General features: G+C 46.5%; 1 protein-coding gene across 5 annotated transcripts in view; it reads left to right on the plus strand.

Annotated features, from left to right (window-relative positions):
- ARMC9 (armadillo repeat containing 9) overlaps positions 1–27,480 on the plus strand; it is an 88,201-nt gene that overhangs the window by 14,358 nt on the left and 46,363 nt on the right. For all 5 annotated transcript variants that reach the window (XM_083612776.1, XM_083612780.1, XM_083612779.1 and 2 more), the window contains exons 8-14: positions 90–247; positions 2,276–2,374; positions 16,679–16,713; positions 18,868–18,979; positions 21,717–21,809; positions 23,223–23,313; positions 25,825–25,948. In XM_083612776.1, the coding sequence (XP_083468902.1) occupies positions 90–247; positions 2,276–2,374; positions 16,679–16,713; positions 18,868–18,979; positions 21,717–21,809; positions 23,223–23,313; positions 25,825–25,948 (712 nt within the window). The remainder of the gene's footprint in view (positions 1–89; positions 248–2,275; positions 2,375–16,678; positions 16,714–18,867; positions 18,980–21,716; positions 21,810–23,222; positions 23,314–25,824; positions 25,949–27,480) is intronic.

The raw sequence follows: 27,480 nt of genomic DNA on the forward strand, positions 1-27,480 counted from the left end.
GCTATGAAGGAAACAGGACTGTGCCAGTCCTCAGTATGTCAGTGCAGATGGTAAGGGGGAAAGGCTCATAATTTCCCTTTCTTCCACAGAAATGCTGCAGCAGCTACATCAGCAGCTGGTGGAGTCTGAACGCAAAACCATGACCTACCTCAAGCGGTTCAACAAAATCCAAGCCGACTACCACAACCTCATTGGAGTGACAGCTGAGCTGGTGGATTCCCTTGAGGCCACAGTCAGTGGCAAAATGGTAAGGGGGAACTTGAGAGCATCCACATTTGGCAGTTGGGATAAACCGCATTTGCATATTGCCAAATACTTCTTATTCAGATTGGTCTGATGAAGGAGGCTCTTGCCTGTGAAGTATCATGCCTACATAAATTGGAATTTATGCAATTGAGGCCTTAACTGGCAGTGAATGACCAAGAAAGAGACCATGGAAGTTGCAGTGAATAGCAAGATGAAGATGTCATTCCAGTGAGTGGCAGCTGTGAAAAAGGCAAATTCCATTTTAGGAACCATTAGGAACTGGATTGAAAATCAAACTCCCGGTATCATGATGACAAATCTGTGCTGTTACTGTACTTGGAATACTGCGTATGGGTTTGCTCAAAAATGTTCAGAAAAGGGCAGCCAGAATGTTCACAGGGCAGGAAAAACTTCCCTACAAAGAAAGGTTTTGTAGTTTAACGATGCACTGTAAGATGCAGTGCTTCCTTTTTGTCTGTCGTGAATCTCCCACCATTCAGTTTCAGTGGATAACCACAAGCTCTAGAGAAAGGGAGAAAATCTTCTCCCTATACACTTTCTCCACACCCTAACTAATTTTAGACATGTCTATCATGCTTCCTCTCAATTTCTCTTTTTCTAAGCTAAAAAGCCTTGTCCCAAGGGGCTCTAAGAAAATTGGACACCCATTCTTTGCAAATCTGTTTTGTTCTAGTTCTACCAGGTGGTGGCGCTGTTTAGTTGAGTGTTGCATTCAAAGGAGTTTTGGAAATGAACTGTGAGATCATCCGACTTTGCATTTTATGATCTTGGATTTCATACACTTATTTCATACAATGATACAATCACAGTGGCAGAAAAGGCTAAATGAAGCCCAGCCCTTCTCCCCCGCTCCCCCCGTATCCCAAGGTGAGGAAAGCCACAGCATTTTATCTTTTGATACAGGGTGATATATATAAATCTAATAATAAATAGAATCTGCATCACACAGAATCCCGACAAGAGAGCAGGAGCCAACAGGAATATGCTGCACTAGCGCAGTTGGCTCCCAGTGACTCAAGCAAGTATATAAACCCCCACTTGCGAGGACAAGAACTGCCTCCTCACTTCCAAAATCCTAAGACAGTCAAGTGAGGGAGAAAAATCTTTTCTGGTCCCAGGTATTATCACTGTTCAATGAGCATAAAGAAAAAACTCATCCATTGATGTGAACCTTCCTAAACAAACAAACAAAAATGTACATTATTAGAGTCCAGAGTGATTATGGGTTAGATCCAGACTTGGTTAGGTCACACTGCAAACCTTGCCCCATTGATTCCAGTGGAACCCAAGTACAACTTAGGGTTCGAGTCTTACGTTAAAACTCATTCAAGCTTTACATGGTCTTTACAGTAATACCTCTGTCAACGTCCGCCTCGTCTAGCGTCCATTCTGGCGAATGTCCATGGCAAACCCGGAAGTACCGGAAAGGTTACTTCCGGGTTTGCCACATGTGCAGAAGCGCAAACTGCTCCATGTGCAGATGCGTCGCTTTGTCCTGTGTCCTTTTTGGCTAGCGGCCGGGAATCCGGAACGGATCCTGGTTGCAAAACAAGGTATGACTGTATAGCTATTGACTTTTTCCAGCCCACCCATGTGAGCAATCAGCCAAATGAAATTGGAGGCAGTTGTGACCAGACAGCTTAATGCAGGGGCGAGAAACCTTGGCCCATACAGACTATGATTTGGCCTGCCAGACTATTTTGTCTGAGTTACACCCTCCTGCCCCACGCATGACATAGATGGTGTCTGGTGTGGGGGCAGTCAAGGTGGGGCTTGCACAAAAGGGGCTTTGCAGGGATCTTGCACAGCACAGTATGGCTGTTCTGCCGTACTTTTACTGACATGACTCAAGCATCCCTAGCCTCTCCTCCCCCGTTTTTTGGCCCTCACACCTATAAGAGCAGGGTGGCATTCTGTCCCTTTTGGCACCTCCTTGTGCAAATAAGTAGCCGAGGTCAAAAGAAAATGTAATTTCCCACTGACTTGATGTGTTGCCTTTTTTTGGTAGATCACCCCAGAAGATCTGCAGAGCGTTTGTGTTCGTTTATTTAGCAACCAGATGAGGCAGAGCGTAGCGCATAGCATAGACTTCACAAGGCCTGGAACTGTGAGTATAACCTTTGGCGCTTGTCTTTGTTAAAAGGTAAAACCATGACTCTGTGGCCGTACAATGATGTACCACCTAACCAGTACACTTCCCCAGCGGTGCATAGGTCTGTGACAGTTTTGTCATGTGCTGATGGCCTAGAGGAAGGTCGTTTCTGCCAGTTCTCCAAAAGCAGAATGTGGTGCACAGGCAGCACTTTTACATGTGCGGAGCACTCTCTAAAGCAACAGTTCCCAAAGACTGTCAGTGGCCCATGAGCTTCACTGAAGCGGTCTGCAGTGGCAGCTCTGCAAAGTGGTGTAGCTACATGGAGGTGGGGGGGGGGGCTCAGGTGTGTAGAGAATGGTGGGCACAGTGGCCCCTCTGTTGATCTTCAAAGCTTGGTGGGTAGGACAGGCCAGTTGTGATGGGAGGGTGCTCTGCCTCCCCCAGAGGAACAAAGCCATGGCTGGTGTCATAGGAGAATTCCACAATCACATAGACCAGTAATCACATAGTTCAAAGAGGGAGTTAACTCTTTATGAGCAAAAACATGACCTTCACAGACTTGGTTGAGTGCCAGGCCTTATGCACAGAGCAGCTCATTCCTGGTCGTCTTCCTCCATGAAAATTGGTGGCTGAGACTAAAAGTCCCTGCCTCCTCACCAGAGCTTTTCCCAAGCAGTCAGAGATTGCACCTGCATGCAGTCAACATGACAACATGACGCTGCTCTGCCCTTTTTATGCCTCTTCTGGTTCTGGGAGACCAGACAGGAGGGGAGCTTGTCGCAGCAGCAGGCAGAGACACCCATGACTCTGACTCATCTCTGCCTCTTGGCCTCTCCTACTTCAGCTTCTGCCTCTGATTCTGGACTTCTCTCTATCACAGACTCCCCCTGCTCACTGAACCCTGTTACCTCTTCACCTTCCGACACCTCCTCTTCCCAGACTTCTCCCTCTGACCACTCATTGTTGTCCTACCACCACACCCCGGACTCTGAGCCTTTTCTTTGGTGGTTTCCCAGCTGGTTCCTCCACCATACTTCTGTATTCAACCAGTTTGTGACATCTGGGGAAGTTCCTGAGTGGGGGGAAATAGGAAAGGAGTGGAAAAGTCAGAGGGAAGGAGCCAAGCTAATGCATGAGCAAGAGAGTGACTCCGAGTGGGAGTTCTCCATTAATAAACAAAAAGGATAGCACCCTGTTCCTAAAAATATTCATATTGATTTTTAATGGTATATTATTGTATTAAAAAAGAATTCCTAATTTTTTTGAAGAAAAATATTTAATATTTAGCACAGCGCTTTGCAGTGGCTAAACAATAGGCAGAAAAATCATTAAGTGGTCTGCCAAGACCCTTGGCGATTTTCAAGTTGTCCAGGCGCAAGAAGTTTGAGAGCCACTGTAAAACTTTTAATTTGCTTGCTTATAAAACATGAATGGGAGGTAGGGCACTATTTGTTCTCATTTTTACAGACAGGAAACTGAAGTTGCAAGGGAGTGCTTTAGCAAGGCCATCTGTTGAGTGAGTTTGTGACTCTTTGAACCAGGTCTTCCAAATTCAGCCGGCCCTATCTGGTGGAAATATGGACTGGGTTCTGTGTGCAGTTTGTGATTCTCAGCAAGTGGAGAAAACCTGGAGACTGTCATAACGGGATCAGATTTAAACTTCTTGAGAATCTTGGTTCTAATCCCTTGACCCTGCCTTCCTCTCCCAACTGCCATCCAATTTTCTTTCTGTCCTTTTCCCTCAAAGCTCATGGAGCATGCTGCTTACTCCTGCTGTTTCATTTTTATCTCCTCCAACTCTGTTTTGACCCTTTACAATCTGGCTTCCGCCCCTTGCACTCCACAGAAACTGCTCTCACGGAAGCCACTAGTGACCTTCTCACTGCTAAACCTATGGGCCTGTCCTTAGTCCTCCTTGTCTGGGACCTTTCTGCTGCCTCCAATACAGTTGATCTCTCTCTCCCCTACTTGATTCCCTTTATGCCCCGTGATTCCACCATCAGCTGATTCTCTTCCAACCTGCCTGAATAATTGCTCTTTCAAGGTCTCTGTAGGGGGACAACTCCTGCCTGGAAACCAATCTCCCCACTGTGGGAGGACATGTGGATCCAGAATTGGCCTCCACAGTCACTTACGGACTCATTGTTAAATCTGTGTTTTTGGAAGACAATCTTACTCGACTACGAGGGATCGCCAAAGAAGAAGAGGGCTACACTCTGTTCCTTTGCTTTCCCTGTCTCCATTGAGCTCTGTGGGTAGCCCTCTCCTATCCTCTGAATATCAGGGGAAGGAAACCTTTGGCTTTTCAGAGATTCACAGCTCCCATCGGCTCCAGCCAGGACTACCAATGATGAGGAATAAAAGGAGTTGGAGCCCACCTAATTTGGAGAGCCACAAGTCAGTCTCTCTCTCTCTCTTTCTCTCTCTCCCCCTCCCTCCCCCTCCCCCCCACTCTATATAGACTTTGTCCCTGGATAGCCTCATATTTTCCAGGGGTTTCCAGTACCACTTACACACTGATTGCACCCAACTGCATCTCACATCTTCTGTCTTCTGTCCAATGCTTTCTCCAGCTGCCGCTCAGATGCTTCTGCTGGGATGCTTCATCCTCCTTTTGGGTGCCACATGTCAGCGGGAGCTGGGGCCAGAGGGCAAAGCAGTCTGAAGTGAGCTGCTTCAGGGCAAATCCTAAGAGGACGAGGAGATAGGAGATCAGCCGCTGCCCAAAGTGGCGAGACAAGCAACGGGTTGGTTGGGGGGTTGCACCTTCGGCAGCTCACAGCTGCTGCTGCCGCCGCCATCATCATCATCATCATCATCATCATCATCATCATCATCATAATACGCTGCCCTCCTGACTGGGTTGTCCCAAACACTCTGGGCAGCTTCCAGCATAATAAAATCATAATAATAACTAATAATAAATTTTATTTATACCCCGCCCTCCCCAGCCAAGACCGGGCTCAGGGCGGCTAACACCAGATATAAAACAGTTGATTAAGATACAACTTAAAAACAAGATTAAAATACAACATTAAAATGTATTTCAATAGAAGCTCAAATCAGAAACTTTTTGGGGATGAAAACGTCAAATCTTCACCAAGGCCAACTATCCAGACTGGTCCTACGTGGGCCAGAAAAAGCCAGGGAAGTCCCCAAATAGGAGTTCCATCACAGAAGGAAAAAGGAAAGAGGGGGAGGGGATCAAGTTGATTCCAAGCCGAAGGCCAGGTGGAACAACTCTGTCTTACAGGCCCTGCGGAAAGAAATCGGATCCTGCAGGGCCCTGGTCTCATGAGACAGAGCGTTCCACCAGGCCGGAGCCAGTGCTGAAAAGGCCCTGGCTCTGGTTGAGGCTAATCTGACTTCCTTAGGGCTCAGGACCTCTAGAGTGTTGCTGTTTATGGACCTTGAGGCTCTCCGTGGGGCAGACCGGGAGAGGCGGTCCCGTAGTTACAGCAAAAACACCAAACATTAGAAACTTCCTTATACAGGGCTCCTTTCAGATGTCTTCAGAAAGCTGTGTAGTTCTTTATCTCTTCGGCATCTGACAGGAGGGCGTTCCACAGGGCGGGCCCCCTGCCGCATAAATATAGGTTTTATTATCAATAATAATATTATTTTACACCCCCTCGGCTTGGTGCCGTGGGGCGGCTGGGAACCGCTTGCACTGCCCTAAATCCAGCGCTGGGCAGGGGGAGTCCTGATCCTGAGGGTCAAAGAGAGAAGCCACATTCAGCCCTGCATCTTAGCGCCCCCCCCCCCGCTGCTATAGAGGGTGCGGCACCCAATGAAAGCAAAGGCAGCCAGTGATGTAAAGACGCTTGCACTGGATGAGTCTTTAACATTCCTAAGTTCCAGAGGCAGTGAAGTGAATGAGATTGTTGGGCCTTGGGAGCTTAAAAGGTGTGACACTCATACTGTCATATGTTGCTTTTGCATTTAAAGGTGCCGACAGGTGAAACTCGTGTTGATCTCATATTATTGTATAAACCTCTTAATCTTTTGTTCAAAGGAGCTGGGCGCATTCTTGCGTTGTTTATTTTTTTGTACGTTCTGTTTACTGCAAATGGTTAGAATTCCAATTGTGTGGTAGCCATCCACTTGGCAAACAGTAAGTTTGTTTTTGCTTTGCAATTTAATGAGGAAACTCCCTTATTTTTACTTTTCACAGAGACATTTTTATAAGACATTTTAATAAGCAGATGGAAATCACCGCCTAGTATTTTAGAAACTTCCAGTCTCTCCCCCTCCCTACCCCAAATGCAAAGTTCTGCGTTTTTATGTATTGATACAGGAGAGTGTAAATTTTCAAGTTACACAGAACTCTTCATTAGACAAAACACAGCAGCTTGCCATGCTCACAGTACATATTGCATCTTTTCAGAAAGCAATATAGCCTTGTCTACATATGCAGCAGAATGAGAGAAAATGCATAACAGAATGAATGGGGAAACTTGAGGCTTCTGATGTGAGGTTCCATTTTTTAAAACTGCCTCCAGGTAGAAAACTTAACACAGCAGGGAGTGAGTTGAGCTACAAATTTCTCCCTGTTCTGCTAGTTTTTTATGTGCATGGAGGTTTTTCACAAAGGGGAAGACTAGGGACTGGCAAATCTACTCAATGATCTCAGGATTCTACTGCTTCATTCTGCTGGAGCTTGTCACGTATGTCCTGGCAAGCAAAAAGCAGCCCACCAGGTTCTCATAAGAACATAAGAAGAGGTTGCTGGATCAGGCCAATGGCCCACCTAGTCCAGCATCCTGTTCTCACAGTGGCTGAACAGATGCCTCTTGTGGGAAACTTGCAAGCAGGATTTAAGCACAAGAGCAAGACTCTGCCCTCCTCTGTTTCCAGCGGCTGGCGTTCAGACGCATTACTGCCTTGGACCGTGGAGGCAGAGCATAGCCACCCTGGCTAGTAGATCTCCCATTCTTGTCATCTCCTTGAGAAGTACTCCCCTGTCAAGATCCCAGCGTATCATAATACACAGCTGCATTTGCCTTGGTGGTTAAGGGCTGCCCAGAAGCTGGAGGTGGTTGTCCAAGAAGTTCAGTGGGCAGGGTGCTCTGCGCAGTTCCTTGTCCCTCCCTGTCATGATCACAGCCAGAATGGGCTAAGCAGGAAGATTCATTTTTTAGAAATAAGGGAATTCATGTTCACTTTGCATGATTTTTACTGGTTGTAGAATTCAGTGGTTTTGGTGAAGAATTTGCATTGCCTGGCGCAGAACTCTAATATATATTTTAGCGCAGATTGTGCACAGATTTGCTGTGGTGCCGTCTCTGGAACTAAGCAGGCCTGGATGCGGCCGTTTCCAGGATCCTTCTTGGACTTCCCCATGATCTTCTCCTTGGACGAAGGAGTGCCATAAAATCAGTGACAATTGCTTTAACAGAAATACCCTCTTGCTGCAGCCTCTCAGATACTGTTTTGGTTTCTGCTTTTTTGCTTTCATGACTGACTAAGCCCATGGGGCATCCCACATTTTGGGCGTTTAATCCTTTATTGTGGTGCACTTGCAAAGACCTTTTAATTCTAATCAAACCACGTCATCTTAAGACATGTTTGTTTTTTAAATAGCAATAATCAAATCTTTTATAAATGCATTCATAGGCCCGAGCCTACCTAAAACATAAACAGTAGGATTATTATTTGTGGATTTCTAGAGCATGTTGATATTCTCCCTTGGCATTTATGAAACAACATGAAGTTATGAAGATATTATTTCAAGGAGGGGGGAATGAAACTGAGAGACAGTTGCATTGAGTTCAATGAGACTTGCATCTCAGTTAGTGGGTATAGAAGTGCAGTCTAACTTGTTTTAAACTAAGAGTGGCATTGAACTGCCTGCCTGCCCAAGGAAGCCTCCAGGAACCAGGAACTTTCCTTGTTAACTGGAGGGGCCACAAGATATTTGCTCACTGGCTGGCGAGAGGCAGATCCTTTCCCAGCTTTTCACTTGGCAGTTTGAGTGAGGTCAGGCTGTTTGCAAGCGTAAGGTCTGTTTCAATAGCTCCCTTGGTTGCAGCATCTTGCTTCAAATCAAGATAAGTAGTGGCAGAGTTGGCCCAAGACATTTTGCCGCCTGAGGCAGAACAGAAAATGGCGCCCCCCGCCTCCCCATCCTCCTCTACTGCCTGAGGTGACTGGAGGTTGTCTGGGAAAGCTTGGCATGATGAAGGGCAACTCTTTTCCCTCCCAGCTGTCCTCAGCCTGCCGCCCGAGGCTACTGCCTACCAAGGCTAATGGATGGGCCGGCCTTGAATAGTTGGTAACTCACGGATATCTCTTTCTCTCTGTCTTTCCCACTACCAATTTCAATTTGGCATTTAAGCATAGCTGTCAGCTTTTCTCTTTTCTTGCGGGGAATCCTATTTGGAATAAGGGAATTTCTCTTTAAAAAAGGGAAACGTTGACAGCTATGAATTTAAGTCGTCTGTTACACCCTCTTTTCCAGACCTTCCCTGGTCTTTTGTGGATGCACACAAGAATATTGGTGGAAATAGCACAGGTTTTAAGATGGTCGAAGCTCAGGTGCCTGTCCCTTTCCAAAATCTGTTTTCTCTTACTCCTTAACAAACTTTAATTTTATTGTTATTTTTGTGTGTTGTATTTTTCTTTAAGCTGCTGATCATCTCTGTGTGATTTCTGTTAACTTTTCCTCTTCTTTTTCTTCGTCTCTTTTATTTTAATGTGTGCCTGTTTACCCCTAAAGGGATATTGCTGTATGAGCCCCTGTGATGATGAATATGTAAGTTCCTGCATTTTCTTTTATTATCTTTTCCACATTGCCTTATGCATCCTTTTCCTGTCCTCTCTCCCCTTCGCGGGCTCTTTAGTCCACGCTCTTTGCTCTGCTTGTGCATCAGTGACATTTTTGAATGGCAAAAGGTATTGGAATGCTTGCATGAAAATCTGTTGGAATGCTTGCATGGGAAAGTGCAGTACAACTACAAGTCAAATTAAGCCTGTGCCTTATAATAGGCAGACTAAGGAGTAAACCCTACACAAATCCAGAGTGGAGTCCCTAAGGTGGTTGAATGGCACCTTGTACACCTCCTTCTGGCAACTTCTATAGCCAAGCTGGTGCCAAAGGCCGAGAGGAGGGTCTTGTCATCTGGGCAGCCCAGGACCTCCATACCCGCTGCCCAGCCTTCCGCCCCAGGGAGGTCACTTTGGTGCTGCTAACACAGCAAAAGCAACCTGGGAGGCAGCAGTTACAAGTTACCGGTCACTGCAGCCACAGCAGGTGCTGTGATTCTCCACTGGTTTGACTTCACCCCCAACGTGCACTCCATTGTCTCTTGAGACAGATCGATGCCAACAACTCAATTAAAGACCTCTTAGGGAACAATCGGAAGAATGGAAAGTGTAAGTTATGCTGAATTAAGCAAAACTGGTGCAAAGTGTGCCAGATCCACACTCTGTTCAGCAGTGGGGCTACCTCTGGCTGAACTGGCCTAAGACTGATTGAGGGAAAACAAGCCTTTAGAATAGAGTTACATCACCCTTCTGCTGACTACAGTCCATTTCAGCATTGCATGGTGTTAACTTGGGTTGGGAGATACAGTGGTACCTCGGGTTAAGAACTTAATTAGTTCTGGAGGTCCGTTCTTAACCTGAAACTGTTCTTAATCTGAAGCTCCACTTAAGCTAATGGGGCCTCCCGCTGCCACCGCACTGCTGCCGCGTGATTTCTGTTCTCATCCTGAAGCAAAGTTCTTAACCCGAGGTACTATTTCTGGGTTAGCGGAGTCTGTAACCTGAAGCGTCTGTAACCCGAGGTACCACTGTACATATTTGTGGCAGTTGTAAATGGAGGGATTGAATGGAAAAGAAATGCAGATAAGTACAGGCAGTGGTTACATTATTAACACTTGTAGATGGCACGGACATCTGCAACCACCAAAGCATTTCTATATTTACCTGCAACTCTGGACAGTGCTTTATGCATCTGAGTCACTGAACTGTGGCCCATGAAACCTCATGCCATAATAAATGTGTTAGTCTTTCAGGTGCCACAAGACTGTTTGTTTTTGCTTCGCTGACTAACAAGGCTACCTCTCTGGAAATGATTACAATAATGGCTATGAGCTCAGGAGTCCATCTTTGCCTGTGCATGATGAGTCAGATGGCATTTTTTGGAAGAAGCAGATTGTCTTAAAGCACATCTTGTTGAGAGGCAGGTTCTGGCTGCACCTTCTGCAGCCCAGATGGCCATTTGCAGGCAGGCCTCCTAGCCAACAGACCTTTATGACCATTCCAGATTGCCCACAGCCAGTGCATTCTTTGCAGGGAGAGGATATTGGCTTTCTAGGCTTCAGACATACGCGGAGTTAGGGAATAGGCAAAAACAACAACTGCAGCCCTGTTTAGAATGATTCCAGTCTCCTGCTGAAATGGTCTTTTAAGACTGTTTCTAGCGGAGACGTTAGGCACAAGCTTTTCCCTATGCTGTGAGGCCTAGATGAGTTTGTGCAAAGAAAAGGGGGAAGGGAAATCACAGAATGTGGTATTCATGGTGCAGAATTCAGTTTCCTGATGGTCTCCATTTGCATTGCTGCCCCAAGGAAACCCAAGCCCAGCTGATCTCCTCCCTTGTGTATAGAGGAAGTGGATCCCCATGCAATATCCCTTCATCTTTCCCTTCCCAGGGAGGGCCAGCATGGTGTAGTGGTTAAGAGCGGTGGACTCGTAATTTGGTGAACCGGGTTCGCGTCCCCGCTCCTCCACATGCAGCTGCTGGGTGACCTTGGGCCAGTCACACTTCTCTGAAATATCTCAGCCTCACTCACCTCACAGAGTGTTGGTTGTGGGGGAGGAAGGGAAAGGAGAATGTTAGCCGCTTTGAGACTCTTTAGGGTAGTGATAAAGTGGGATATCAAATCCAAACTCTTTTATTCTTCTTCTTCTTCCCATTCACTGACAGGCTTGCGTAGCGCCAAACTGCACCCCAGTGTGCACAGACATAATCTCTGGCAGAGACCTGTGCCTCCTGCATGTGCATCCAGAAACATGGGAAGAACCATTTGCTCTGTGTTCTCTATGCTGAGTGGCAGTGAGGTTCAGGATTTCCGGTTAATCCAGGCACCCTCTAAACTCAGCCCTCCAGCTGTTTTGGGACTACAGTTCCCATCATCCCTGACCACTTGTCCTGTTAGCTAGGGATGATGGGAGTTGTAGTCCCAAAACAGCTGGAGGGCCGAGTTTGGGGGTGCCTGGGTTAATCCTTTTAACTAGTGAAACCAGAGATTGAAGCTGGGACTGTGTTCGTGTGAAACATGCTTTTTGCCATTCCCAAGGATGGGAGCTACTCTGTGTACGTAGGTTGCTTTTGAGCACAAATAACATGATTCCATTATTCCCTCCAATAGCGGTGCTGACTGCTGATGGCTATCCAAAGTGGGCCACATCCGCATGTTTATGGGAACCCCCAAGGTTGCTGTATTTAAAAAAATTATTTAGTGGGGGAAATGAGGAGAGCTCCCCTCCAAACCATCCAATGAGGACTGAGTATGCCCTATGACCACAGGATGCTGACAGACTGTGTCTTTTATACATACACGTATACACAGATGCGCAAATCTGGGGAAGGGAATGAAAGAAAGTGGCTAGAAAACTCCACACTGCCACATATCGTTGCAGATCCTACCCGATATAACTAATCATATCTTCCAGATGCTTAATCCAGTCTTAAAAAATAAAAATCCACTGACTGGACCAGAATGGTTCTCAGCAATGTCCACAGGCTGCCACATTTGCACTTTATCCTTCACATCTCTCTTTTTGGGTTTTTTAAAGGCTTCAAGCATATATTTTTCAGGATAGGAAACTGCCTAGGATGGAACAAATCAGCATGATTTCATTGAGTTAGATAGCTTTTGATGGGGGCGGCGGCGGCGATGTCTCATCGAAACAAAAAGACTGCCACCACAAATCAAAAGTACCTAGGAAAATGAATAAAAATGAGTGCAAGGCAAGTGGATTTAGGTAGAACACAATGCGTCTGGATGCCACTCTTGCTGTGAAAGGAAGCCCCTGTACTGTAAGAGAAATGTTTAGTTTTAAGGCTTTTAATTGGCTATTATGTATCATCACTCATTGATTTAAGCATAATATGAAATGACATCCTATGCAGGTATACACTTATTCGTTTGTGGCAGAGATGCTCCTTGTGTTACATAGGGCAGCTTTGCAAAATTCCCAAGCACTCGGAAGGTATGTCAAATGGAGTAATACAATCTTCCCCGGCATTTCGTGCCCTTTGTCTTCTAAAACTCCCCAGCTCCAACGCCTAACAATAGGCGCTGATTATAGAGTCTGCCATGAAAGAAGCCGCAGTTATGAAAGAAGGCCAGTCTTTAAAGGTATTAGTGGGCCTGAAAATGATTTTGCAAAGTGAGGGGTCTTAATTCTAACCAAAAAAAGATGGTGATGAATATTCTGGGAATAAATGGTGCCCATTGACATAGTTGAAATGGGTAATGGGAAGATGCGCAGAATGGGAAGATGCGCAGAATATTTTTCCTCCACTTTTGACCGCTTCCAGGTAATCTCAGTCCAGTCCCTACATTGAAACAGATGCATGTTATTAAAACGTGGCAAGACATTACTGCTTTTGATGGGCTAAACGGTGTTCGATTTAATGAAGCCTCTTGTCAGTAGAAAAAAGTACTGTATCAGTTTGGTTTGGAGGTCATACGTACCCCAAGGAAGCTGTAAGAATAAACTACAGCTGTAACTTGGTTGACGAACGTCTTGCCAGTTGAACATTTTGGCTCCCGAACGCTGCAAACCCGGAAGTGAGTGTTCCGGTTTGCAAACGTTCGTTGGAACCCGAACATCCAGTGCGGCTTCTGGAGCTTCCTGCAGCCAAACGGAAGCCGCGCCTTGGTTTCCAAATGTTTTGGAAGTTGAATGGACTTCTGGAACAGATTCTGTTCGGCTTCCACGGTACAACTGTACCTGGGAAATGTGTTATATGTGGCACCATTTGCAAGTGAGAAAAATGCCTTTATTGGGAACTTTCTTTTTCCAATAAAACAATATAGTCTCAAAGAAGAAACTATATTGAGGTCAGCAACACCCATGATGTGAAAGTCCATAATTGTACACGGGCAGCATGTTGGGTGTAACTGCATAACAGGGCAGTAATCGTGCCCTATAACAGCACCTTGAAACTTTACAGACCTTGCAACCATTACGCTGTTTGATCAACCTATGCACAATCATCACATTTCACAATTGCATGAATAGAAGAGATAAAATGATTGCACAAAGCATATAGTTCGCTGTGACTTTCTGACTTTGCATTGACTTCAGAGGTTTAAATCAACTCCAGAGCCAGGTCTACTAGGAAGAGGCATCTTTTGGGATATTCACTCTGTTATGGATTGTTCGATTTCAGCAAATTGTTCAACATTTTTTTAAAAACCTACCATTGGCCACTATTTGATCATGCATTGGGATGTGTATGTGGCGATTATCTGGTCACCAGTGCCCATACCACTTTTAATTTTATTCTAATAAAAATGATCTGTAATGGCTTTTAGTCAAACACAATAAGTGATTGATTGATTGAATAAAGAATGATATTGGGCATGGTGACCCGGAAACTACAACTAATCCAGAATGCAGCAGCTAGACTGGTGACTGGGAGCAGCCACCGAGACCATATAACACCGATCCTGAAAGACCTACGTTGGCTCCCAGTACATTTCCAAGCACAATTCAAAGTGTTGGTGCTGACCTTTAAAGCCCTAAACGGCCCCGGCCCAGTAGACCTGAAGGAGCGTCTCCACTCTCATCGTTCTGCCCAGACACTGAGGTCCAGCACCAAGGGCCTTCTGTCGGTTCCCTCCCTGCGAGAAGTGAGGTTACAGGGAACCAGGCAAAGGGCCTTTTCGGTAGTGGTGCCCGCCCTGTGGAACACCCTCCCATCAGATGTCAAAGAGATAAACAACTACCTGACATTTAGAAGACATCTGAAGGCAGCCCTGTTTAGGGAAGCTTTTAATGTGTGACATTTTAATGTATTTTAAATCTTTGTTGGAAGCCACCCAGAGTACAAATTATTATTATTATTATTGTTATTGTTATTGTTATTGTTATTATTAATATTATTTATTTGTAGTTTGGGATCGCTGCATGTTATGCATTGAAGAAAGGTCCTCCCTTTCTCAGGCACCTAACTTTACAGTCCCAAGTCATCTTGAAAACCCGTAATGCTTCTGTTGTCAGTTACGGATTTGTGGGCAAGGTACTCTGGGAGAATTTCTGGTTTGTTTGTGCCAATTGAAATCATAAGCTTTTGCCTTGGTCACTTCTTTTTCCTCCTCCTTTCTCTTTACTTGCTCTCCTGTCGTCATTGTCCTGGTGCTTTTCTTTGGCCTAAGCCTTGAGCTCCTTCCATCTTGAATCTCCATCCGTTCTGTTTGGATGCTCAATTTATCCGAAACTCTTCCCCTCCCTGCTTCCAACACTTACACCCCTCTCTCCTCCTTGCAAGTATTTAAACCCCATCTGGAAAAGCTTATCTTTTCTCCTGGACTTTTCTTAACTCTGTTTCCAACCTCTTGTTCCTCCAAATTGTCCTGTTTGATAGATGTTTGTTAAGCCTGTGAGTAGAGTTTGTTCCCTTAATAACCATGCAGGACCTTGAGGATGATCTAGAAGCTTATTCTGTTCAAGCTGTTCCCCAGAACAAGCTGCTGGGGTTGTATTACACTTGAGTTCCCAGGGCTTAACAGTTCCCACTTGAAGTGGCCTTCAGAGTCCTTGGCTGTTTGAGTCCTCCATATGATAGAGCAATGAGCGTGCATGTGTGGCCTGAGTCTTGTGTGGTCTGCTTATTATTATTATTTTTCACTTTTTCATAATCCTTTTATTTGAGAATAAACATACCATACTTTTCCGTGCATAAGATGCCCCCATGTATAAGATGCTTCCTATTTTGGGGGACTCAAATTTGCCGCAGCATCAACCAATCAACACCACCCATTGACGCAGCAACCAATAACACGCACAATAGCCTCTAACAGCAACCAATCAAATGCCCACCCTAGGCACTACCCATGTATAAGACGACCTCCATTTTTTAGCATGATTTTTAAAGAAAAAACCCTAGTCTTATACACGGAAAAGTACGGTACCTCAAAAAACAGTACAAAATCCAAATATCAAGATGACTCTGAATCTCCTGACTTCCCCCCATCCCTTCCATGCGTCCTGTTGATTCTGTTTTCAACTGCATATCAATACTTCTCCAATTTTTCATCTTCCTAAATTATCTATACATTCTGTTACATTACAAGTGTATTTAAAATCCTGCTAATGTTTTGACCTGTTTACAATGATTTTGTATATACATTATAAACATTTCCCATTCTTTTTAAAATTTCTTGTCTTCTTGATTCCTGAGCTTCCCAGTTAATTTTGCCATTTTGGATAGTCCATCAACTTGGTTTGCCATTCTTCTCTGGTCGGGGCTGTCTCTTCCTTCCATCTCTGGGTTAGTAACACCCTGGTCTGCTTTTTTTAATATATATAGCATCCCTTTGTCCTTAAATTCATAAAACAAGATTGCATACTCAGGATCTCTTAGCAGACCGTATAATTAATCTGCAGTAAGTAATCTTGAGTGAAATCTATCTGAGGCCAGATTTGTGGGCAGTGGTGGTCGTAGCCTGATGGAATTCCCTCTCCAGACTTTTAGAAACCTCAGCTAGGCTTCTTGTCTTTAGGTCTTTAAAATACCCCCTCCCTCAAAACTTTTGGATTATGATGATGGTGCCCTCCTCCCGCTCCATTTCATGATAATGATCAATGGTGATTTTTATTTTTTGCTTATTTCACTGATTAGCAGTGTTTTTTTGCAGTGCCTTTATCATCCTAGATCTTTTATGGTGTTTTTCAATTTATCACAACTGCCTTGGATGCAAGCTACATTTTTAATAAAGGTTTCCAAACTGTATTTTGGAAGAGTATTGGTAGCCATGAGAAAAACCCAACGTTTGGTTTTGCCTTAGTTTCTATCTCTCTCCGTCTCTCTCTCTCGAACCTACCAAAGTGATACAGACACAAAACCCCACAGATACGCTAAATAAAAGAATGTAAGTTTTACCACCCCACCCCTCTCTTTTCTTCCCCAACCTTATATTGCACACAGCACTAATGTCTCACAACAAATGTAACTGATCTGTAGAAAACACAACCTGAAAAAGAGACAATGCACGTACTTTGGTAAACCAAGAAAATCTTGATTAATTTTTTTTTAATCTCCCTTTCTCCCTGTCTCTCTGTTTTTTACTACAGGCCTCAACAATGTTAAGAGCATCATTAGTTCCTGTGTAAGTAATTTTCTTTTAAATTTGTTATTCTTTTTTAAAAAAGCATAATTTGGGCAGTAATCTGAAATGCACTGAGAAGTCAAAGCTGAAATGGAGACTCCTTTCATTCATCTGACCCTCTTGGAAGTGAGCAGGGCTCTCTTAAGCATATGTGGTGCCAGGGTGCAAGGATCCGCCAAGTGCTGCCCCCCCCCAGTTGCCCAGTCCCAGGCGCGCAGGAGGGTGGAGCCGGCCGGCCGCCTCAGCATCTCGCTGGCTCAGTCGTCCCCGAACTTGCGGTGCAGAGCCCGTCGCAGCGCTCCGACCAACGAACGGGCTCTTCCCCGGACTCAACTCTCGGGCCCCAGACTCTCGGCCTGGCGCCCCTGAGAACCCGGCGCCTGGGTGCCCTGTACCCCTGGCACCTATGGGTAAGACGGCCCTGGAAGTGAGTGTACTCCACAACTGCCTGCCCTTCTAATCCCACTTGAGTGGAAACCAGTTCAGGGTAACCTGAAAAACTAATTGCAAACTAGTGTCAGTGGTGGTCATAGGGGATATGACCACACGGCCTTGCAGCATTATTGCCAAGGTGCTTGAAACAATCAAAGACTGGAGTTGTGGGGACCGCCAGATTTGGAGGAACTTTGAAACACATCCTGAAATATCTTTTGAACCTTAGTTTTAACTATGGAGATTTGGCTGACTTGTCGAGAAGGAATAAAAACATTGCTAGGTGGGAATTTCCCCGAGATCTACTCTTCAGCATCAAAGGAAGGAAAATAAGAACAAGATCAGGAGAAGACAAAGTAAAGTGCATGTATAAATATGAAGAAGACTTGCAGAAGGGACTTGGAAAAGAGTTAAGAGCCTCGGACAGAAGATCACCAGGTTGATGGACTATATGGAATTGACGGAAAAGACTGGCAGAATCCGAGACCAGGGAGAAGAGACGGTGGAAGAATATTGGAAAAAGTTTAAAGTGTATATATGGAAATAATGTAAAATTAATGAGTTAGAAAAATGTTGGAATGGAATTATACGGCTTTAGTAGAAATGTTATAAGGAATTAAGCATAAATAAGTATTATAGTATTAATGGAAGATAAGGTTAAAATATGTTAAGATAACCATATAACAGAAAATAGAGAAAGATGGAAAGGATTTGCTGAAATAATTAATAGAAATGGAATACAAAAAGGGAGGTGAGATGAAACAAGGGAATGAAAGAGAGGGTATTGAGATGGTATGATGTGTGTTTTTTGAATTGTTTTTGCTCTTGTTTTGTTTAATGTGTTAATGTTGTGTTGTGTATTGTTTATATATTGTACTGTATTGTTTTTTCTTTCTTTTGCTCTTTCTTTTTTTCTTTTCTTTTCTCCTTTTTGTAAGGTTTAAAAGTAATAATTTTTTTTTAAAAAAGAAACAATCAAAACCTTTCAAACACCGTGGGTCGCAGGGCAGAGGATCACGGGACTGTGCTTATCTGTAAAGGAGCAGAGTCTGCATCTTGGGATGGAGCTAACCCTAATGAAAAGATAGGTCTGGGGACATACTGTGCACTAAGTCAGACAAAAGTGGTAAGCCTCTGTGGACTGTACCACTTCAAAAGGCAGGTGGGCATTCACATGATAGAATGTTACTCCTTGAAAAAAAATTAAATCCCCGCACACGGAAAGCTAGCAGGTCATGGAGATGGGTTTTTAGCCCTGCCGAAGAAGAAGAAGAAGAAGAAGAAGAGGAGTTTGGATTTGATATCCCGCTTTATCACTACCCAAAGGAGTCTCAAGGTGGCCAACTTTCTCCTTTCCCTTCCTCCCCCACAACAAACACTCTGTGAGGTGAGTGGGGCTGAGAGACTTCAGAGAAGTGTGACTGGCCCAAGGTCACCCAGCAGCTGAATGTGGAGGAGCAGAGACATGAACCTGGTTCCCCAGATTACGAGTCCACTGCTCTGAACCACTACACCACGCTGGCTACCTTTCCCCTTACCTTTTTATGTGTAAGAATTCATTTTTTTAATACGAAGGTATATTCAGATCTTTGGTCTGAAGTGGTGCATTCCTTGCACAGGTTTTCCATCTCCAAATGTCTCACTTGGCTGGGATCAACGTGCAACTTTGAAAGAAGTCACTATGCTTTTCATGAGTGCATCTTTTCTCATTTTGCCATGCAGGAAAATGCAGGAGGTGCCGCTCTTGCCATCTTTGGATTACGAGAAGCTAAAGAAAGACCTGGTTGAAGGGAGCGACCGCCTGAAAACCTTCTTGCTGCAGGCATTGCGCTGGGTGGGTGAGCTAGAGAGCAGAGAGGTGCATCTCTTGCAAGGAATATGACCTCACCCCATCCTCACCAAAGGGTGTTGCAGCATTCCAAGTCCTGGATATTAATTGGTCTCTCTTGCCAAATTTGACTGTCCCAAATTCTGCTTGCTGTTGTCTTTGCCCTCTCTGGGCTGCACTGCCTCACCCCGTTTGACTTTCAGGGTTGAGAATTCACTCTGGCCCCTTTCCAGTCTTTGAATATGCAGAGGGGAAATTTGAATTCCATGTCGCAGAAAACCATTTGAGGAGCTGAAAAGGGAGGTTGGTTAAGGGGGAAAACGGAGAGGCTTCATGTGACGTAGCACCCACTGAAATTAAGTTTGAGCAGCAGAGATTGCTGGCTGGTACAGTGGAAGTGGGAGGGCAGAAGGCGGAGAGACCGGGAGGAGGGGGAGCCAAAGACATGGGCAGGCGGAGCCAACTAATTTGAGTTTTGCCCCATCCTGCTCCCTGCTCAGTTTCACAAGGGCAGCACGGAGACTAAGGAAGGGGAGGAAGCTGACAGGCAGGGCCACCCCCTGAACTGGTTACAAATAAGAAGGCAGGCAGGTGTGAACAGGGGCAGAGGAAGGGGGGTGCGGTGGGTGCAGGCCGCCCTGGGTATCGCCACTGGGGGGGGGGCGACAAAATGCTGGGCGGCACTCACCACAGGACCTGCAGCACGCCCAAGCCACACGTGTCTCCTGGGAGAGACGCAGTGGCTTGGGCGTGTGCAGGCTCTACGCTGCCCAAACGGTCTGCCCGCTGCCTCCCCCCGCCCCCAGCTGTAGGGCGGCTGAGTGGGAGGAGGCAGGCAGGCTCTGGAGGCCCCACGGTGCACCCTGCCCCTATGGGCGACCTGCGCCGCCCCAGGCACACTGCCCCAAGTGCCCGAGAGCCAGTGTGGTGTAGTGGTTAAGAGCAGTGGACTCGTAATCTGGTGAACCGGGTTCGCTTCCCCACTCCTCCACATGCAGCTGCTGGGTGACCTTGGGCTAGTCACGCTTCTCAGAAGTCTCTCAGCCCCACTCACCTCACAGAGTGTTTGTTGTGGGGAGGAAGGGAAAGGAGATTGTGAGCCACTTTGAGACTCCTTTGGGTAGTGATAAAGCAGGATATCAAATCCAGACTCCTCTTCTTCTTTGTCTTCTTCTTCTTCTTTCTCCACCGCTGGGTGTGAACTGGGTAAGGGCAGACTGCCATCAGTGGGGCAGTGAGCCCTAACGAACCAGCCTCCAGTTGATGCAGGGCTGGTGCTGCTTCCTAGAGCATCCATCCTTCCCTTGTGGTTGTTCGACCCAATTGGCAAGGAAGAGAGCAATCAAGTTGATGACCTTGGAGGGAAGGTGGACCTTCTCTCAAAATGTTCCTACGTTGTTGCTGCCTAGACCCTCTCACAAGTCTCTCATTTTAGTGTAATTCTGAGTGAGGAGGGCTTTATTTTATTTTTTAACCAAAAGAAGAAGAAAAATCTGAGTTTCTTTGGATGCTGAATTCTCAGCCCAGTACCAGTTTATGTATTTCTGGTGTAAATGCAGAAGGTGCACACCTTTGGCAAGCTGCATAACTCCTGCTATTTAAAATAATATTAATCATCATCATCATCATCAATTTTATTTATATCCTGCCCTCCCCAGCCGAAGCTGGGCTCAGAGCGGCTAACAACAGTAAAATGATACAACGTTCTAAAATCATTTCATTATAAAATCAGTTCAAATTAGATTAATGGCAACCATTGGGCTAGAGTTCTGTGAAGAATTGCCAAAGGAGGGGGTCAGACTATGCCTTGGCCAAAGGGCAGGCGGAACAGCTCTGTCTTGCAGGCCCTGTGGAAAGATGTCAAATCCCACAGGGCCCTATTTTCTTGTGACAGAGCGTTCCACCAGATCGGAGCCACAGCCGAAAAAGCCCTGGCTCTAGTTGAGGCCAGCCTAACCTCCCTGTGGCCCGGGACCTCCAAGATGTTTTTGTTTGAAGACCGTAAGGGCCTCCGTGGGGCATGCCAGGAGAGGCGGTCCCATAGGTATGAGGGTCCTAGGCTGTATAGGGCTTTAAAGGTTAAAACCAGCACCTTAAACCTGATCCTGTACTCCACCGGGAGCCAGTGCAGCTGGTATAGCACCGGGTGAATGTGATCCCACAGCGAGGACCCCGTAAGGAGTCTCACCGCGGAATTCTGCACCCGCTGGAGTTTCTGGGTCAGTCTCAAGGGCAGCCCAACGTAGAGCGAGTTACAATAATCCAGTCTGGAGGTGACCGTCGTGTGGATCATGGTGGCTAGGTCAGGGCAAGAGAGGTAAGAAGCCAACTGCTTAGCCTGGCGGAGATGAAAAAGAGTGAGGCAGCTGCCTCAGGTGGCAGTAGTTGTGGGTAGGGGCCGAGAGTGGTGGTGAGATGTTGGAGGATAGAGCTGTGTGTACCTTGCATGGCCTGGCCTGCAACCCACAAGCTAGCTTTCTTCCATAAGATGCAAGGAATGAGGGTGCTGCCAGCATCAATGTAGGACTGAACTGCAAGCCTGGTTGGCTTCTGTAGGATTTGGGAGTGGGCGCCATCTTGACTTCGGCCTCAGCTAACAAAATGTCTTGAGCCGACCCTGGAGGATGATTGTTTAGCAGAGAAGGATGATGAGGAGGTGCTGCCTTCTTGTGCCGAAATAATTTCTCTAATTATAGATGATAGCTGTGCGCCTGATGCTTGTTCCTCCGTGCTTCTTTTATAGCGCCTGACAACATCCCATCCTGGTGAGCAGAGAGACACCGTTCTCCAGGCTTATATCAACAACGACCTTCTGGACTGCTACAGCAATGTCCAGGTGAGCATTGGCAATCAGTGGGAGAGCCCACAGCTAGCTTTCTGGGAATGCCAGGGTCGGAAGGTGCTGGCACAGGAAGCCACCCATCGAAGGCACAAGGCACATCAGAACCGGCTTTCTTGGGAAGAAGAGGGTCTGCTTAGAAGCAGAGAAACTTGGTGGCTGGGCTAAATATTCTTACTCTGTCTGGAAGATCAGGCTACACAAGTTCCCACTTGAAAACTGCTTGTTGTTGGAATAACAACACAGGCCTTAGCTCAGTGCAGCCCAGTTTCTTGTTCCTGCTTCCTGCCCTTTCTTCCTGATCCCTGCTCACGCCCTGCCCTTGGAAAACCCCCCACACCTTTGGACTGCTCTCTTGTTTCCTTGGATTTGCCTCACAGATACGGGAACCACCCTCTTTTAGATTGCCTCACTGGGCCTCACCCCAGCTTCTTCGTTTCTAGGGTGCCCTGATATCTGGCTGCTACCTTAACCCTCCTGAGTTTAGTCAGCCCCCTGTCCTAGGTATCTAGCTCCCCGCAAGCCAGCACCAGACCAGGGCGTGGCACCCATTTGCCTAATAATCAACAGAGATGCCTCTCTTTAGTTTGTGTATTGTACAACTCAGCTACTTGCGATACAGGCTTTGCTGTTTAGGGAAGTTTTTAATGGTTGGTGTTTTATCGTGTTTTTAATATTCTGTTGGGAGCTGCCCAGAGTGGCTGGGGAAACCCAGTCAGATGGGTGGGGTATAAATTATTATTATTATTATTATTAGTGAATGGGTTGAGCTATGAGACATGTTTCAGTGACAGATGTCTGGGTCTCTGCATGTCTGGGTCCAGCTCTTGTAGGGATTTTGTGCCGCTGGTTTCATCTGAGTCCAAACAGAAGTGAATAAACTACGAGCAGTTTTAGGTGTTTGTAGCAGACTGAACCAGGAATTTAAAATAGGACAGTTCCAGTACAACCCAAAGTGATTACCAAATATAGGGGTGGTGTTGTTTTTTGTTTTAGATGCAAAAGGTTTCATTAAGTTTGTGCTACATACATTTAAAAAATACTGTACAGTTTATATATGGAGTGATAACAGAATTTATAGGTTATTAATTTTTTTAAGAACCCAAAAGTTTTGGCAGTATTAGCTTCCAGAATCAAAAGGGACCATAGCTTGGTGATGGGTCACCTTCTATGCATGCAGAAGGTCCTAGGTTCAATTGCTGACCATTCCAGTAAAAGGGGTCAGGAAATTCTAGAAAAGGACGTCTTTCTGCTTGAGACCTGGGAGCAGATGTTTTGACCCAGTTGCCGTGTGAAGTGGGTTTCATATAGTGTTATGATGGTTGTTTGGTCTGCCTTTCGTGTTGAGATATAGATAGATAGATGTAATTTCAAGACTCAAGCACTGAATTGTCTTTTTGTCTCCTGCAGAGAAGCGTGTTAATGCTGATACAATCAAAGAGCGAGGTTGTCCGTCAATATACAGCCAGGCTTATCAATGCATTTGCTTCACTAGCTGAAGGTAAGAAGAGAACGGCTACCAAGGTAGCTGCTTTTCAACTCTGTTGGCTCGTAGTATTTATATGTAAGTGTGCTAATGGGTTGTGTCAGTGCTTAAGGTAAGGTAAATGACCCCCAGACGGTTAAGTCCAGTCAAAGGCGACTGTGGGGCGTGACACTCATTTTGCTTCAGGCCAAGGGACCCAGTGCTTAAGACCCAGTGCTGGCAAGGAAGTGGAACACACCAGTCAGTCTGAAGCTATCATAGAAACCCACCATATATTGAATCTGAGCGTCAGCCCACCAAGCTCAGTATTGTCTACACCAGAGGTGGCTATTTTGCAGGCCTCTAGCTGTTGCTTGACTCTTACCCCAGCCAGCCAATAGGCAATGGTCAGAGGCGATGGGAGTTGTAGTCCATCAACATGTGGAGGGGCCACAGGTTAGCCATCCCAGTCTACACAGACAAGCAGCAGTGTTCCCGGATCAAAGATGAGGACTTTCACAGACCTGGAATGGCATAGCACCCTCTGCATGCAGAGCATGCACACTCCCACCAAGGTGCAATGCAGAGGTGGTCCCTGTTAGTGATTATTGCCCAGATAGCAGGTCTTGGGAGCTAAACAGGCAGGGAAGGGGATTGGCTCATAGCTGTCAACTGTCCCTTATTTGGCGGGAAATTCCCTTATCCCAGCACCATGTCCCGCTGCTGTCCCTTATTGATGATGTCCCTTAAATTCCCCAGGTTTCAAAGGAAGCAGCTCCTCTCCCTCCCTCCCTCCCTGCCGGCCAGGGAGGAGGGAGGCTACAACTGTGTTGCTTGGCTGTATTGCTCACCCAATAAGGAGTCCAAGAACGACTGGAGGGTGGAGCTTGCATGCCTTGTGCCGATCAAATCGGCCGCATTGCCTGGGGACTCGCCTTTGCTCAGCGCTTCCCAGCGGAGAGGTGACGGTGGTTTTCCTTGCTGCATCCCCTTTGCCGGGTTGCTGCGCTGTGGGAACCACCGCTTGAGGATTCGTTTGGCTGCTGGCTGGGCTTTCTGCCTTTGGCTTGGAGGGGCTCGGAAGTTGAACATACCACGGGGCATCTGTCAGCCAGCCTCTTGGATGAAACCATATACAGTGGTACCTCGTGTTACGTACCATCCTCCTTACGAATGCTTCGGGTTACATGCTCTGCTAACCCGTAAATAGATGCCCCTTGTTGCGAACTTTGCCCCGGGATGCGAGGGGAAGTCGCATTCTGGCGGCGCGGCAGCAACGGGAGGCACCATTAGTGAAAGCGCACCTCGTGTTATGAGCTGTTTCCGGTTACGAACGGACCTCCGGAACTGATTAAGTACGTAACACGAGGTACCACTGTATGAGCAGCATGGCTACTCAATGGCACAGCCGAGAGCAATCCAGGATTCTGCAGTGCATGTGCACACACGCATGCAGATCTTGGTTTGAGATTGGAGGAGAAGCTTAAGATTATGGGGCAGGGTGCTTGTGGGAAAAGAGTCAAAACAACGTTCATTGTTCTTGTGCCTGGAAGTTCATTGTGTGGAAGTTCATCATCTTTTGTCCCTATTGAGGGCTTGTTTAAAGTCCAGCTCCTTGGTGGGTACTCTAGAGGTGTATTGGTTGCAGAAGAAGAACTGGAAAGCACGTGAGGCAGTACTTTTATTGGGTCAAAGGGCATCCGGAAGTGCTGGAAGCAGGCTTTTAAAACTTGTTTTCATCAGATGTAGGGTTTCCCATAAAACAGAGGGCAGGGAGGTGACGTTGGGTGCTGAGGCGGCTGTAAGGCCAATAGAAAGAGAATAAATTTTTAAAGAGAGACTCTTACGTTTGCCCAGGTACAGCTGATTTGCCGTTCTAAATTCTTTATTGCCTTTATATATGGGCTTTCTGTCAATTCAGCCGAGGCGGCTCACAGTTTTAAAATGATGGTTTACCATTTAATATAGATCTTACGAAAGGGAAAGGGGGCAGTGAGGTTAGAGGCAAGTAATTAAATCTAAGCTCTGTGACCAATGAATGAAACAGTCCTGGGAGGGAAGGATCACATGGCAGCTGGCCTAGCCAGGTGGGTCATGTGGGGGCTCACTCTCCCAGCTCTCCCTCGGATGCCACCTGGTGGGAATGGCTCCTAGTGGGGACGGTTATTAGACAGAAGGAGACAGATGACACGGTTCTAGCCACGGTTCTAGTGGAAGAGGCCTTGTAGCCTCACCTCTCCAATGCAACCAAGTGGGATGGCCAAGTGGAGGAGGGGGAAGTTCGTGAAGACTTGGTCCTAGCTAGGCTGTTCCACTTTTCCCTCTCATGCAGCCAAGGTTATCCTCAAGTTCTGGTTGTAGAAAGGTTCATCCGCCCTCAGCAACGGACAAGAAAGAGAAACAAGATCTAGGGGGGGAAACCCAGCAAGGGTAATATAAACAATTTGGGATGAAACTTGCAAGAATCGTTTAGAAACTGTATCTCAGGGTCCTGTTCCTTCCCCGAGATGCTCTCCTCTGTCTCATTCTTTGCCCTGTTTTATCCAGGCCGAATCTACCTTTCCCAGAATCCCCGGTTGCTCCGAATGCTGGAAGAAAGGTTGAAAGCCGAAGACAAGTATTCCCTTACTCGAGAGAACGTCCTGGGGGCTTTGCAGAAACTCAGCCTCAGGTGATGAAAGCAGAGGGGCCCTGCTGGCGGCAGGAAAGGAAATGCAGGCTTGTTAGGTTGCATTCAGGGACGAAAGAAGGCCTGATTTTCATATAACTGTCATCAGAGCACTCCAGAGCTGATGACAGGAGCATCGCTTAGAGCTGGAGGAGGAAGGGAGCTCAGAGGGAGCTTGGTTGGCAAAGTGATTTGCCTTTTCCCGCATAATCATACTCAACTTACACATCCCTTTATCTCATTTTAGTGATCATTGCCCATACTTTTTGATATTCATACAGACAGAACATTAAAACAAACCATATTGGGGAGAAATACGTAAGTGAACCATGCATCCTCATGACACACTTTGGGAAAAATATATTATGCCAAACAATAGAGGATTGATTAAAGCAGTAGACTTGTGAAAGTAACCTTTTTAAAGCCTTTTTTAAGCAGGCTTCCTCAAACTCGGCCCTCCAGATGTTTTTAGCCTACAACTCCCATGATCCCTAGCTAGCAGGACTAGTGGTCAGGGATGATGGGAATTGTAGTCTCAAAACATCTGGAGGGCCAAGTTTGAGGAAGCCTGACTTAGAATCAGTGACATGATATCTAACAAAGAAATAAACATACTTGACTGAACAATTATCTGTTATTCTTAAATATAAAGTGATTATATGATGCAAATCTTATAATCCAGGGAGGGGCTAGATTTGTTGTCTTTTGCACTGCAATGCAGTCCCTTCCACTGTTGAACGTATGTTACTGTCAGAAAGTTATTTCTGATGTTTAGTCACAATCTCCTTTCTTGTAACTTGAATCCAACAGTTTGGGTCCCAGCCTCTGGAGTGGCAGAAAAAAAGCTTGCTCCATCTTCCATGTGATGGCCCTTTAGATCAGTTCCTCCTTGTTGGTGAGGCCCAGGTTCAAGATAGAGGATCCCCTTGTTACTTCTTCACCTTCTGGGAAATGAGCTAGACATGCAGGCCTTTTTGCAAGGGGCCTTCCGCAGCCTAGGAGTGGCCACGGAGAAGGCCCTGCTGTTTGTAGTTGAGACAGTGGGGGACGGAGGAGAACCAACAGGGCCTTCATTCATTTATTGACTCCAAGAGCAGCTTCACATAGAAGGAGGCGGTCCTTTAGGTATCCTGGCAGTAGCAGAGGAAGGAGTGGGGCACACCAGGCCGCACTTACCTTGGGGGCGACACATCAGACCCAAAGGTGCAGCACCTTCCAGTCCCACTCCTACTGCCTCCCCCTCAGCTGTCCCAAAAAGGCAGTGTGGGGCTGGCATCTGCCCTCTAGGTGGAGGACGCCTGGGAGGGATGCAGCTTCGGTGGCACACCCCGCCCCCAGAATGTCCCACCCTATGGAGTGGCGCTTGCGGGCGCCCATCCCTGGTGCCACTGGGACTCCCTGCGCCACTGTATCCTGGTCCCGGACTGTTTGGGGCACTGTGAATCGGATTTGAAAGCCAGTTCTGAGCCAGCGTAGCTGGAACAGCACTAGGGTGACAATTGTCAAGGGAGGGGGCCGCTTCTCCGAGTCCTCCC

This window comes from Podarcis filfolensis (genome assembly GCF_964270895.1).
Source record: "Podarcis filfolensis genome assembly, chromosome: 5".
NCBI classification, from domain to species: Eukaryota; Metazoa; Chordata; class Lepidosauria; order Squamata; family Lacertidae; genus Podarcis; species Podarcis filfolensis.